General features: G+C 39.7%; 1 protein-coding gene across 1 annotated transcript in view; it reads right to left on the bottom strand.

Moving 5' to 3' along the window:
- RPP30 (ribonuclease P/MRP subunit p30) overlaps nucleotides 1–15,460 on the bottom strand; it is a 40,245-nt gene that overhangs the window by 21,988 nt on the left and 2,797 nt on the right. Inside the window, exons 3-6 of the mRNA XM_001924771.6 lie at nucleotides 14,662–14,718; nucleotides 13,154–13,228; nucleotides 10,660–10,731; nucleotides 4,209–4,298 (exon numbers count right to left, since the gene is read on the bottom strand). Coding sequence (XP_001924806.1) covers nucleotides 4,209–4,298; nucleotides 10,660–10,731; nucleotides 13,154–13,228; nucleotides 14,662–14,718 — 294 coding nt within the window. The remainder of the gene's footprint in view (nucleotides 1–4,208; nucleotides 4,299–10,659; nucleotides 10,732–13,153; nucleotides 13,229–14,661; nucleotides 14,719–15,460) is intronic.

Raw genomic sequence — 15,460 nt, 5'->3', positions numbered from 1 at the left:
ACTAACTGGACCATGAAGATAGAGATGGATTAGGGTTTAAAGAAATGCTGAGGGGAAAACATCAGAAAGAGAGCACAAAACATACCATCACTGAAAGTAGCTCCATAAACTTGAAGTCATTACTTAATGGCAAAGGGAAAGTGAAATTATATGCTGCTTAAAAAAATTTCTTCTTGTAGTTCCTGTTGTGGCTCAGCAGGTTATGAGCCCAACTAGTATCCATGAGGATGCAGGTTAGATCCCAGGCCTCACCCAGTGGGTTAGGAATCCCATGTTGCTGTGGCATAGACTGGCAGTTGCAGCTCCAATTCTACCCCTAGCCTGGGAACTTCCTTTCATATGCCACAGGTATGGCCTTTAAAAGAAAAAAACAAAAAACAAAAAACTTTCCAAAACTTGAATTCATAAAGATCATGTTTTAAAACATGAAATTTTTTTGTGCTTAACAAAGAGCTCTGCTGTAAAGTAATTTTACAGAGAATTTCCCAGTGGGAAATGACAGCAGATTTAGAATCAAAGCTTGAGTACAAATCCCAGGTAAGCCTTTGAGAGAGAAGTGTTACCTGCTTTGAGCCACAAACTACCTGAGTCTCAATTCTATCACCTGTATAATGGAGATAATTCACATCTAGCCCACCCTAAGCTGCAGGGTCCGAGCAGGTGTGAAATTTACCTTAAAATGCTAAATAATTAGAAGTCATTTGGTTATTCAAGAAGAGGAAAGGATTCAAATTTTTTGAAACCCAACTATCATATGATAAAATGATTCTCGTACAAGTTACTTAGACAGACTCCAGCAGAGGTTTGCAGGAGATTTTAAAGGGAATTACATAATTGAAATTATGGTGCCCTAAGCACGTGGTAAAGCCAACAAAAGAGTTGGGAGCTGAAAGTTAGATATAAGGAGTGCTGGGGCCCTCCTTTAAATCCCAATCTTTTTTTTTTTTTTTACTTTTTTGAGGGATGACCAACAAATACAACTACATATTTAGAGTTTACAATGTGAGGATCTGATATACACCAACTGTACATGGAGGAATGATCACCAAGATCAAGATAATTAACACATCTATCACCTGACACATAACTTTTTTTTTTTTTTTTTTTTTTAAATGATGGGACTGCTTAGGACCTTCTCTCTGCTACTTGCTTACACTACTGGACGACTAATTACAGTCATCCATGCTGTATATTATGCCTCAGAACTTGTTCTTCTTTTAAGTGAAAATCTATACTCTTTGACCTAAAACCCCAACTTCCTGAGCTGATAATTATCACATGGTTTATGGCCTTTAGGTAAAAGGATAATAAGTTACCTATCTTAAAGCTCCTATTTCTCATCACCCCATCCAAATTGAGATCTGTGCCCAATCAAGTGATCCTTATAAAGGCAACCTATTAACTTCACTTGGCCAAAGACAAGTTCATTCTCAGGGCCAAAAGAGTATGCAAGGACCAAGACTTAAGACTGAATTATTCCCCACATTCACTACATTTTCTATACTTTCATGATGAATATATTTCCATACTTTAATCAAACAGCTCCATATCTGAAACAGGTATTATTAGGTACAAATAATATACATATAACTACACAACTACTATTACTTATGCTGAACAAGGTAGACAGACACCTTGTATTGTATGCTTCTAGCTTTTAATTTTATTTAATTTTTAATTCCAGTTTCTCTTAAATGAACAAGAGGTGAATAAATTAATAGGGACTCTTCTGCTTCCTGACCAATTCATACCGCAGCCTACTTCTACAATAGATGAAGACTAAAAATAATCCTGCACAGCCCTTCCCTCCACTCCATCATCTAGTTTTTATTAAACAACATATGTAAAGTGTTCACACCAGATTTTAAAAAAAGCAGACACTGTGTTAAATACTGCATATTCCCCTCACTTGTCAAATTTTTACTTTTTAGAATTCTTAAATTGAAAAATGTGGGAATGAAGCCAAAAATATCCATCAAAAAACAGCACTTTCCTGAATTTGTAGCCAGAATTGGAAGGTGGGCTGTCCTAGTGCTGCTGCCTCCAGGCTGTCCCCTCCTCAGACTGCCCCAGGGCCCCACTTTCCATCACTGTGGATGCTGCCCACCTAAAGCTGATAACCAGCTAAGTAAGGACTAACAACCGGCAGGATTTGGCTGTGTTCCCTAAGCTGTACCTTGACATAGGAAGTTAGACATATATTCATCTAACTGACAAATTTTAGGGAGGCTCTGTTACAGGTATGTTATTGGAGAAATTAAAAAAAAAAGACCATGATACAGTCGGTGCTCTCTAGAAGCTCATAATCTGGGTTGATCAGTAGGGCACCTGCATAAGAAAGCCATCACTTGGCTTACCATCATTGTAGGACACAACCACTGGGAAGCTCACCGCTGTTTTGAGACTCAGGGAATTATGCGCTGTGCACTGTGGTCCATTCCATGGGCTTGGCCTTAGATCACCTGCCACTATCTCCTCCCAACCAAGGACACAGTGTATGTGGGTTTGCTCAGGCAAAGCTGTCTAGAAAATGGCCTGCTAGTTCATTAAGGTGAAGAAAAAAGTCAAAAAGTCGTACGTTTAAGAGCAACTTACGGGGGGTGGGGGAGGGGGTGCCACTTACATGGAAACTGGAATGGCCGGAAAGAGCCCTGGCAGACTTTTAGAGACAAAGGCTGCTACCACTGGGGGAGAACCTCAGGTGAGGCCAATAAAACTGTCATCACCCAGGGGACGGTATTACTGTGAGCCTCTCACCACGGTAGCTGGGGCACATCAGAGTTCTCATTCGATGGGGAATTGTCAGGACTATCCCAATCCCGTGTCTGAAGAGCTGAATGGTTTCTTTTGATATCTGACAAGTGAGCTATTAAACAACACAGATCTCCAAATCTAAAATGGGATGTCTAAGGGTCAGGGTTTGTTTTTTTCTGTTCTTTCGGTTTTTTGTTTTTTTTTTTAGTGTTTACTTATTTACTTATAAATATTGGCAAAAAACGAGAAACAATGATTTGAGCTTAACCAATACTGTTATATGTTCAGTGGTACTCTCAATATTTATCAGAAAAGAGCTTGTTTTCCCTTTAAACATATGACTTTAAAACTCTGAGTACTTTTCAAGTACAGTTTCAGCAGTGTATATTTAGGGGTAGAATATAAGCCATCTTAAAATTTTCCACACTGCATTCAATTTTTCCACACCATACAGATCAATTTTCTCTTCTCATTGTCTCTCCCTATTCTCAGCATCAAGCTAATTCCTTAGCAGCAGAGAGGGAAACAAAAATTGAGGAAGTTGTGATTCTACAGAGACAAAAGAATAGGGAGTTAATCTATCTTGAAAAAATACAGACATTTTTGATTTTCCAATTCTGACAGGGCTAGATATGTAATCTAGATTATGAAACCCCTTTTCTCCTTCAATTGCAGTGTTTGAGAATGGGGGGCAGCTTTGGGAGCCTCTGTTCTAAAATAGCATCCTCACTCCTCCCAGGATCTGGCTGCCAAGGCAAAGAGTGGACAGCTGTGCCAACCTTAAAGCTACCGATGTGGAACAGTATCACTTTCACGATGGAAGAAGACTTTAAAAAAGGTGTAACAGATGGAAGATAAAGAGTAGAGAAAACAAGAGAAATTATGTAGAAAGATAATGAGAAAAATTCTACAGCAGAGGAAGGAGCACAAAATCTTCTGCATGCATGGTCACCTCTTAGGCAGTTATAAAAGTAACCCTGGGCTTTTGTGTGAACCAGCATGCTTCAGTGCAGATTTTAATTTTGCGTAGACTATGCCTGCTGTGCTCTCCATGGCCTGCTCCCCTCTGCCTCTGCCACCCTCCTTTCCAGTTTGCTGGTGCCTCTGGAACCCGCTCTGTCAATACACTTTTTCCTACTCCTTCTTTCTTGACTGCTCTGTGCCCTTAACATTCAACATTCAGACTCTACTATCCCTAAGAAACAGCCTTCATAAATCTGAATTTCTAAGGCCTTTCAAACACATCTGGTAATTTACTGAATATTTTTATTTTAAGCTTTCTTGCTACCTTTAGGCAGCTTACACAAACAAAATCCTCCTTTCTAAGTTGTCTCCTATTTAGTACTAGCCTTTGTTTTTTCTCCTGTAAGCAAAGTGGTTTCTTCTGCCCCCTTTCCAGTTCGTTAATGCACGTTTCTAGAGATTCACATACTGAAAACAGGTGTTACACTTACCACATTAATAGGGGGTCTTTTGAAGTAAAATGGTAGTTTCTCTGTTACAGTTATGCAGACTATATCCACATCTAAATGGGTACAAGCAACCTGTCAAGAAGGGAAAAAAAACGAGTCAAGCTAAAAGGAAAATAGGCACATGTTAAGAACTGAGTTAGGGTCAACAGTGATATAATGAAATATAAACAGGTATGTTTCAATCCATAGGTTTTCTGTGGATTGAACACCTATGGTTCTATGGTCAAATACATCTATCCCTTTACAAAGTCAATGGTTCACATTTGGTTTGAATGGCATAGCCGTAATCTTGCTGAAGCAGAGTGATGTGTCGACAGACCAGCTCAACAGACAGGGTCTAGAGACTCTCTAACTCGTGGTCGGTGACATAAGGAGAGGTTGCTAAGAGAGACTCAGTTTCTGGAAGGTTACTTCAGATTGTCCCAGAAAAATGGGACATTTCTTGAAATCCAAGAAAAAAAAAAAGCCAAAGGAATGTATGCATGGTCCATTTACTTCAGAAATTATTTATTTCTGTGCCAGTAATTGTCCCACGCCTGTGGCTCCTATGAGTCTATTGAACAGCCAAAGAAACACGTGGCACTACCAATGGTATTTTGTTCAAATGCTAAGAGAAACAAGGCATCTCCATAAAGTCAGAGCAGAGCTGTTATAAATCAAATGGCAATGAATGCATTTTTTAACTTTTAATTACCCTTTGTGATCATTTGTGCTATTACTTGTTGATACTCCATATTTACTTCCAAAAGAGATTTGAAACTGCTTTTAAAAAAATACATGCAAGATAAAATAAACAGATAAGGAAATCAGGATAAAAGGAAAATCAGGGAAGGAAAATAAAACGTTACTAGTCTAAGAGTGCAGGCCTAAAGACAGTGCTAGAAGATGTGTCTCTGGCTCTCATTTTGCCATTATTTGATTTACAGTGATAAAAAGACTTGGCTGTTTTGTACGACAATAAAAACAAGACTTACTGCCAATGCCAGTGTAATGAGCCTTGATGAACAAATTCAAGCTGCCAGGGGGGCTATGCTGGCAATCTAATATCAGTGGCACCAACCAAGAGAAAAGGGTCAAGAGGGGGTGACGGTACTCTGTAGGATCCCCTTGACCTTCAGCAATGACAGGAACTTCAATCCTATCTTTTTTCTTCAGAACCCCCACTTTGGTCATTCCTCCCCTCACCCAGGGCTCTGGGAAGCAGGTAGTGATCAGAGGCTGCCTGGCTTTAAGATAGTCATAGTAACTTAGTAAGCCTGGGAAATAATGCCGTTTTGGCAAAAACATTTGGCTCATAAAGGATCTGCCCCATCCCAACTGCTACAGCTGTCCAACTCATAAAAGAGTCATTGAAAATTTGGTTAAGAATAGATGAAGAAAAGCTCTGAATAGCAGATAAAACATGAAACAGGTTTAGCTTCTGGTTGCCATTTTTAAACTATCAGATTGGCAAAGATCAAAAAGCTAAAAACAAAAAAAAAAGAAAAAGGTAAACCAAAAAAAAAAAAGGGAGTTCCTGTTGTGGCTCAGTGGAAACAAATCTGACTAGTACCATGAGGATGCAGGTTCGATCCCTGGCCTCCCTGAGTGGGTTGAGGATCCAGCATTGCGGTGAGCTGTGGTGTAGGTCAAAGACTCGGCTCAGATCTGGTGTTGCTGTGGCTGTGGTGTAGGCCAGCGGCTATAGGTCAGATTCAATACCTAGCCTGGGAATCTTCATATGCCACAAGTGCAGCCCTAGAAAGACCCCTCCCCAAAAAAGTAAACAAAAAGCTTAGTAATCCACAGCTTACACAATAAATAAACAGGGACTCACAAGGTCTTTAAATCAGTACAGGGTCTTGAAAAGTATTTTAGCAATAGGTATCAAAATCCTACATGCACACATCAGGAAATTTCACCTATAGGAATGTATCCTAGAGACTAGAAATGTATTCTACAGTTATATACCCTATAAATGCTTAAGGATACCAATATAAGGACAGTCACTGCAACACCAATCAAATATCTATTTTACTTAAAAATTACGGTCCCTGGGAGTTCCCGTCGTGGCGCAGTGGTTAACGAATCTGACTAGGAACCATGAGGTTGCGGGTTCGGTCCCTGCCCTTGCTCAGTGAGTTAATGCTCCGGCGTTGCCGTGAGCTGTGGTGTAGGTTGCAGATGTGGCTCGGATCCCGAGTTGCTGTGGCTCTGGCGTAGGCTAGTGGCTACAGCTCCGATTAGACCCCTAGCCTGGGAACCTCCATATGCTGCAGGAGCGGCCCAAGAAATAGCAAAAAGACAAAAAAAAAAAAAAAAAAAAAAAAAAAAATTAGGGTCCCTTTAAACAATGGAGTATGCTGACTCCTTAAAAGGAATGAGGTACCTCTCTAATGGATATTATGGAACCATCTCCAAGATGTACTGTTAGCTGAAAAAATCGTGGGGTTAGACAGGAAGGAAGGAAAGAGGGAGAGGGGAATGAAGGAAGGAGGGAAGGACTAGGTAAAAAAACCTCTGAAAAGATACACAAGAACCGCTACCAGTGATTGCCTCTGCACAAAAGGGAGAAGGAGTTTTAGGTGGGAGGAAGGTGTTCCTTTCAGCGCATTCTTCTCTGCACTGTGTGAATTTATTATTAAAAACACAAATTATTTTTCACTTTAAAAAGCTGATTCATTTCTTAGAAGCCAGTTAAACATTCCTCCCTTGGGTAAAGCTAAATTAGGTTACTTTTTAACCTAGGTAATGCTCTTTTCCCCTCTTCTATATAATAGCAGTTAACTAAAAAACATCCCTTGTGTTGCTTTAGATATATGCATTATAATGAACTTCCCCTTACAAAGGACAGCTCCACTTGGCTCCCTCAGACACCTTAGACTTAAATTGTCTCTAATTGAACTCTTTCGTTATTTAGCCTTCTATTAATCCAAATGTTCAACTGATACATTTAGCCAACTGTAAAGAGCCAATGTTCACATTATAATGAAATGCTTTCTAAATCATTAAAAAGATTACATTATGTCCAAATAATATTTGTGGTTAAGAATCTTATTACAGCGGTTTTGGCAGGCTGCATATGAATTCATATCAATCGTCCTTAACTTTTTTTTTTTTGGCCAAGGACTTCTGTGAGGATTTAAGGCAAGCATATTCCTAAAAGCACACACACACATACACACATTTATCTTTGATTTTATGGAACAAGGGGAACAGGAGGGTAGGGGTTTGGTCTCTCCCAAATCCCCTTCATTGATGTCAGGTTAGTATATCCTAGTATTTTATGATAAACAGTATGCAAGCGAGAGCCAAGCCTGCCCAGGAAAAAGAGAGATGCCCATAAATAGTGCCTCTCAACCTAAAGAATGTTTAAAAAACAAAACAAAAACCTCCCCTAAAAAACTTAAATGGAGATTTCCAGGCCCTACTCCCAGTAATAAATTCAGCAAGCAGAACCTAACAACCTGCATTTTAACAAATATTTCTGGCAGTTCTGATGCTGGTGGAGCCAGACCCCGTTTTGAAAAGCACCACCTTGAAAGACATCCCCTTTTCAGAGCCTCAGGTGATGGTGGCACACACAACAGTGCTCTGCAAAGGGTAAGGCGTGGATTTTGAAGGCAGGAAGAAAACGGAACGTCTTTTTTCATTTACTTTTAATTCCTTCCCTTAAAATTTGTTTTGTTCTGTGTGGGTATATTATTTTGTAAAGCACACTGACATAATGGAACATGCAGATAATTTAAAAGAGAAAATGAACATGCATGTATAAGGGATGAAATTGAAAGCTCAATATTTTTCTAAAGCGACAGGGTACACACTCAAAGTGGTCTGGAGACCAGTGGACTAACTAACTTGATCTCCCCTCACCCTGTCCAGTTCCTTTAAATCCTAAATGAGGAATAACTAACTCAGAATCTCCAGAAACTCCTATGTAGCTCTCCTTGCCACATTCCACTGCTGCCCCCACCCCAAGAAGCCCTGGCCAATGGACTTACGACCTTTCATCTGTGCCTTATTCCCTGGGGCAACTCTGGAGAGGAGGGGGTTATCTATGAGATATATCTTCCAGATACTCTGAGTGGAAAACAGTGTTACTTCCCATGGAAACAATGCGATTTAAGGTGGTTAGATTTTTATACTACTAATCGTTAATGTATGTGTGTATGAATGCTTTTATGATGCATTTCAGAGACCTTAGTTTTAGACTATCCTATCTACAAGGACACTTGTTTAAATTCCAGATAATCAATTTATAAACCAAACAAATAAAATCACTTAATAAAATGTAACCTGTTAAGCAACAAACTGTTTGCATTTGACTCAATTCTAAACCATGATATCCTCACAAAAGCTTTATAATGGAAAAAAAAAAAAAAGTTTTTCAAAATTGATTTTCTATAGAAAACAGGGAGCGTGCCAACTTCAACTGGGTTAATGGGTAAGATTTGGAAAGATAGGATGTTCTGATTCTTAAATCTGTTTTCTCCAGAGTCGATTCCAAACAAATTCTGTCAATTATTTACAGCTTTCTTCCATCTTCCAGAATATTTCTGATTGTTCCACCCGCCATCATGAATTATGTTTATGCTTTTGAATTAAAACTTGTGAATAATCTAAGAAAAACAAGTAATATGATAAATTTGCTCAATCAAGTTACAATGCATTCTAAAACCTGGAAGTCCAAGTTCTATGACATTCTACCTGCAGTGCATGGCAAATCATTCAGCCGAATGCTCAATTTTCTCTTCTACAAAATGGGGGTAGAAACAAGCATCTTCCCCAATTATCCCCAAGCTTGTTGTGTTTTCTCTAATCAGCAGTAAATGGCTGTGGAAATGAAAGCTGTATGCTCTTCGAAGTCGATTCAAAAGAGAAGCGTGCAATAAAAAAACTGGGTACACTACCAATTTTTAGTCTATGTTATTTCTGAGTTGTTAATATTTAGTAACAGAACTAAGCTGCTGTTTAATGAATATGGACATGTCCACGGTCCTCCTTAGGGTTTCAGCACTGAATGAAAAACAGAGGCAAACTCAACCCCTCAAGCCCAAACCTACGGATCAGAATCTCCAGGGGCAGAGACCTGAACATGCCTGATTTTAAAAGGCTCCGCCCAGGTGTCTCTGATGATTAAGAACCACTCAATCTTTTTTTTTCTGAAACAAAAGTCTTGAGAATTATTATTAACTGAGCATTTTAAAAAGGGAGTCACCAAAAAGTGGAATTCATATATAATTTGTGCTGTTTCCTGCATTAATATAAACAATGAAGAGTTGTTCGTATTCCTTGAAAATCAACTTTCCACACATCAGTCTCCTTAGTCAACAGCTCCACCTACTGGATAATTAGTGGAAATCTTCTGACAACCTTAGAACAGACTGCTTAAAAATGAAATGTGCTGTAAAATTAAAATATCAAAGACCAGTGCTTTTTTTCCCCTATAGCATCCCTTTGCTGGATAAACGTTTGGCTACTTTTTGAACCTAGATAAAACAACACTCTGAACTTTTAAAAAGAAGCCACACCTGATTTTACACAGCAAAACATATTCTTGAAAAACTCTTACGGTTGACTTTTTTCTTTTGTTTTCACTTATATAAATGCCCAATGTCTTTTGTCTTAAATTGACAAAATGAACACACACATTAAACAAATTTCCCTCCTCAAAAGTCACAGAAATGGCCATATGAAAAGTACAAAAGAAATTTATATCAATTCTTTTACAGAAAAAGGAATAGCATCAGCAGAGAGTTGATTTGGAAGGATTTCTAGAAGACTAAAGGTTGACATGATCATGACAGCATAAAGGACTGTAGCTCAGAGCATACAAAAGAGAAAGTTAAAACAGAGAAGGGATGTTTTATGCCACAGTACAACCTTGCACCTTTCTTCCCTCACAAGCAGCGGTGAACAGTAAGGGCAGAAACTGAAGTGCTTTTAAAGCCAGACAGACAGACTGAGATTTACCTAAGAGAAGTCTAGGAACCACAAGGTTGCAGGTTCGATCCCTGGCCTTGCTCAGTGGGTTAAGGATCTGGCGTTGCTGTGAGCTATAGTGTAGCTCAGACACGGCTCGGATCCCACATTGCTGTGGCTCTGGTGTAGGCCAGCGGCAACAGCTCCAATTCGACCCCAAGCCTGGGAACCTCCATATGCCACGGGAGCGGCCCTAGAAAAGGCAAAAAGACAAAAAAAAAAAAAAAAGAAAAGAAACAGGAGGAAACCTGATGGACTCTTTCAATCTCAGCCCATCAAACCTCTAACAGGATGAATTAAAAAAAAAACACTTATGCCACCCAAATATACCCTTGTGAAATTACAGAATTCCAAGAATAAATGAAAAATCCTAAAAGCTTCCAGATGAGGTGAAACTGGTCACCTTTAAGGTAGAACATCAGACTTCTTATATAAAATAATGAGTACTATTTTTTTTTACTATGTTACTTACGTGAAAAAGTTTTTCTGTCTTTGGAAAAACTGCAATGATATCATACAGCCGGACCCTTGAAGAAGTTGTTCTCTAACAATACAAAAGGAAAAACAACAGTAGAAACAGCAATGAAATATGTACATGGAATTCTCACTAGCGTCCAGCTGCACTTATATTTCTGTTGTGTAACACAATATGCCACTGACATTTCTGCTTTGTGTTGTACTTTGACAGAAGAGATCTGCTAAGAATCTAGATACCAACATCCATCCCACCAATCACCCTCCTTCCTTCCCATGTTGTTATGTTTTAAATGTGTACCAAATATTTTGTTTGAATACAAAAATAAGTTGTAGCCCTTGCTCTTACAAGCTAGTGGTAGAGCTTGCCAGAAATTTACTAAGCACCTGCTGTGTGTAGGGCACTAGGGATTCAAGATCATCTAAGGCATATGTTTACTCTCAATGGAACTCACCATTTTTTGGCAAGACAAGACATACACATGACTAAGTGTGATGTGATTAGGTTCACAATGAGAATACTATTAAATACAAATTAAACTGCTAGATGGGTAAGAAAATGCCTAAGAGTAAAGAGTTACTGTTTATAAAAGAATATCTCAAACTTATACTGAATGTGTATGCATGTGAAAAGGTTGGAAAAACATATATTCAAATGCATACTCTCTGAATGATGAGATAATGTGTGACATTTCTTCTTTGCTTGTCGGCACCTTTTAAAATTTTTATCTCTTATTCCGTAAAGAGGTAAGATATCTAAAAATATGAAGAGGGGTAAGAGAAGGGCTAAAGAGAAGCAGCCAGCACCATGCTTGAACAAGTAAGAAAACCTGCTGCACAGACGTGTGCTGAGACAGGGCCCCAGCTCCAGGCTCCAGAACATGTCAGGATCCGGGACTCCTTGCTCTCTGTCTGCCCACTCCCACTTGGGACAGGGACAAAAAGGGGCCACCAGAAGGTTCATGATAACTCTTGTGAAAAGTCTTCATGACCATAAAAAGAATCAGAATGCTGCCTGCAGTTGCATAAAATCTCCCAATTTGGCTTTCCACAATTTCCTCAGCCATGCTAACTGTTAGAAAGGAGGCCAGCCCCCCTCCTTGATGACTCCTGTTCTGTGAGAGACAGGCCTTTCCAGCTAAAGATGAAACAGCTCGCCTCCTCAGAGACCTCGTTTCCTCCATCCCTCACTGGGTCCTCTCCAAGCACCAAGCATTCTCAAGTCTGCCATCGAACAAAAAGCTAGACAGACAGCAGATTCTCACTGACCAGCCTCTCTATGCCTTCTGTTCCCCAGAGTCAAGTTTCTCAAGCAAAGTCAGCAGCACACACAGTCTGCACTTTCTCATGGCCCTATCATTTCCGTGGAAATGGTGTGTGCTAAGGCAACCAATGACCTCCCTGTCAACGGGGGACTTGCCTTCCAAGACACGTTTTAGCCCTTTTCCTGCTTGACACTCAGGCACACTGATGCTGCTGACCCTTCTCACTTTCCTCCTTGTCCTCCTACTTTTGATCAGGGAGTCTCATCCACTCTCATGACTTCAATTACTCTGTACAGGGCAGCCACTTCCACATCAGTATCTTCAACTGGGGTTCCTCTTCTGAGGGCCACACCTTTTTTTTTCCCCCAACCTCCCACTCAACAAGCTCCACTGGAACTCTCACAATAACCTATCATGTCCAAAACCTGATGCCTTCAAACTTCTCTTTGTATGTCCCGTCTCAGGAAATGGTACCATCTTCTCACGTGGCTGCTCAGGCCAAGGCAAGGAGTCATCACCTTCTATCTAATCAACATCAAATCCTGTGAGTCTCCTGTCCCAATGTCTCTCAAGTCCCCTCCTTTATCTCCTCATAAGTGTCCTCTCTTGAGGGCTTCTAACTGCTTACCCAGACCCACCTCCCTCACCTCATCCCAGGTTAGCCAGATCATCAGGCTCAACTCAACTGGTGTTTCATTTTCCGGAACGCAGCGGTGTTTCGTTTTGCTTTTCCCCCTGGATTCAGGACCTTACATAATCCATCCTGTCTGTGGGAATATTCTCTCCCCTACTTGGCCATCTCTAACACTTATTGCTTCTTCTGGTCCCAGTGTGAACATCAACTTCCTCAGGTTGGCCCCTGTTACACATTCCAAGGACATTTTTGCTTACTATCTCCCACTTTTTAAAATATTCCTTCCATTTTTAAGAGGACTGTGTCTGTACTATGCATAAGCACTATGCCCAGCACTCACTTATGGCTGGTTCATATAAGCTCAATGAATACCAGCTGCTGAAAGAGTCTTTAATTGTGGTATCTTTATTGTATGTGCCATGAGCAGATGAGATTTTGTTACACCGTGTGAATTCTGAGCTAAGTGGAGCAGTCAAGTATCGTGCACTGGGGATGCGGGGAGATCTAAGAATGGAGTGAGTTGAAAAAGAACCCTGTTTGACATTAATCAATACAACTTACAAGGCCAAAAAGAAGAAAAATAAATAACTTACCAAAACATTGCAGTGAGATGGATCGGAAACAATAATTGTCAGTCTAGTCAAAATTTTAATTGGTTTTGATTTTCCCTGTTATCAAAAGAGCACAAAATACAAATGACTGATTTTCTTCCTTACCAATGGGAAGTACACATTAAAAGGTACTAACAATAAGAGATAGTGAAGATCAATAAAACCTAGTCCTCGTGCTCAAGAATTTATGGTGCAGGCACACCTCATTTTACTCTGTTTCACTCTGTTGCACTTCACTGATAGTGTATTTTTTTACACACTGAAGGCTGGTGGCAACTCTGCATTAAGCAAGTCTACTGGTGCCATTTTTCCAAGAGCATTTGCTCACTTAGTGTCTCTGTGTCATGTTTTGGTAATTCTTCAGTATTTTGCATTTTATTATTATTATTATATCTTTTACGGTGATCTCTGATGACTGATATTTGACATTACTGTTGAAAACTGTTTTGGGACCCCACAAACCATGCCCACTTAAGACGCCAAATGTAATTGTTGAAATGACAAGGAGGATTTAGAATAAACCACACAAATGTGGCTAATAAAGCAGTTACAGGTATGAGAAGACCCCAATTTTGAAAGAAGATCTACTGTGGGTAAAATGCTATTAAACAGCACTGCAAGCTACAGAGAAATTTTTAGTGCAAGTAAGACAATTCATGCAGCAAACTGGAGTTGGAGTTCCTGCCGTGGCTCAGCAGGTTAAGAATGGACTAGTTATCCATGAGGATGCGGGTTCCATCCCTGGCCTTGCTCAGTGGATTAAGGATCCTGTGTTGCTATGAGCTGTGGTATAGGTGACAGATGTGGCTCACATCCAGGATTGCTGTAGCTGTGATGCAGGCCAGCAGCTGCAGCTCCGATTCAACCCCTAGCCTGGGAACTTCCCTATTCCACATGTGCAACCCTAAAAAGAATAAAAAAAGAAAAAAGAAAAAACAAAGTGCCATAGCCACCCCAATCTTCAGCATCTGCCACCTTGATCCATCAGCAGCCTTTAGCATCAAGGCAAGAGCTTCCACCAGCAAGAAGATTATAACTTGCTGAATATACAGATGAGGGTGAGCATTTTTAAGCAATACGGTATTTTTAAATTAGGCATATATATATATAGTTTTAAGACATAATGCTAACCTCACACTTACTGAAGTACAGTACACTGTAAGCATAGCTTTAATATGCACCAGGAAACTAAAACATTCGTGTGACTCACTTTATGCAGTGGTCTGAAATCAGACCTGTAATATCTCTGAGATATATCTGCACAGTTAGAGAAAAAAACATGCATATTAAACTACACGATGAGATATTTTAAAGGTTGCAGGACTTCAGAAAGATGATCAGAGTACTGAATTGACAGTAAGAGAATGCTTTCTGGAAGAGCTGAGTCTTTATGGAAAGTAAGACCGGTAGACAGAGGAAGGGAACCACACATATGACTGCATGTCTGAACCAAATGAACAGGTGTTATGCTTCTTACACCATGCACTTACCTGTACAACTGGCAAAGTTGTAAAAAGCTCCGAAACAGCTACTGGTTTTTCAATTTCCTATAACAAACAACAAACAGTCACCCTAGATGGTACATGTTAATGTGATGAAACATAACAGAACACTTACAACAGGTTTTCAGTAAGATAATTAAAAAAATAAAACGAAACAAATTTCTGTTACTCAGAAACACCAAGTTGTGCATGTCATTTTTAACGTAGAAAGCTGAAGAGCAGAGCAGCAGCTGAGAATATCAATGGATAGGAGGGATGAACAATAGTTCGGAGACTGAAACAATCTGTAAGGAATGGCTGTTGGCCTGAAGGGAGATATACATATTTGCTAGCATGTTGGAGAGGGAAATCATGAGTCACTGACAGAAATATAAAAAGAACTAAATATTGTGATTACAGTTTAGTCAATAACAATGCACTTTAAGTTACTGAAAGTTAATTAACATCAAATCAACTATAAGAATCCTTATACCATGCCCTAGCACTTCACTAAAAACCTTATCATTTGCACAAATATTCATCAGCTCAACTGTTAACATATAAGACAGTGCAGAAGTTCCTGTTGTGGCACAGTGAGTTAAGATTCTGACTGCAGCAGCTTAGGTCGCTGCAGAGGTATGTGTTCAATCCCCAGGCCAGTGCAGAGGGTTGATGCATCATGCCTTGCCATATCTGCGGTGCAGGTTGCAGCTATGGCTCAGACTCAATCCCTGGCCTGGGAACTTCCATATGCCGCAGATGCAGAACTTAACAAAAAAAAAAAAAAAAAAAAAAAAAAAAAAAAAAG

This window comes from Sus scrofa, chromosome 14 (genome assembly GCF_000003025.6).
Source record: "Sus scrofa isolate TJ Tabasco breed Duroc chromosome 14, Sscrofa11.1, whole genome shotgun sequence".
NCBI classification, from domain to species: domain Eukaryota; kingdom Metazoa; phylum Chordata; class Mammalia; order Artiodactyla; family Suidae; genus Sus; species Sus scrofa.
Note: the sequence above shows the minus strand (reverse complement) of the source record. Positions and strands in the feature narration are given on the sequence as shown.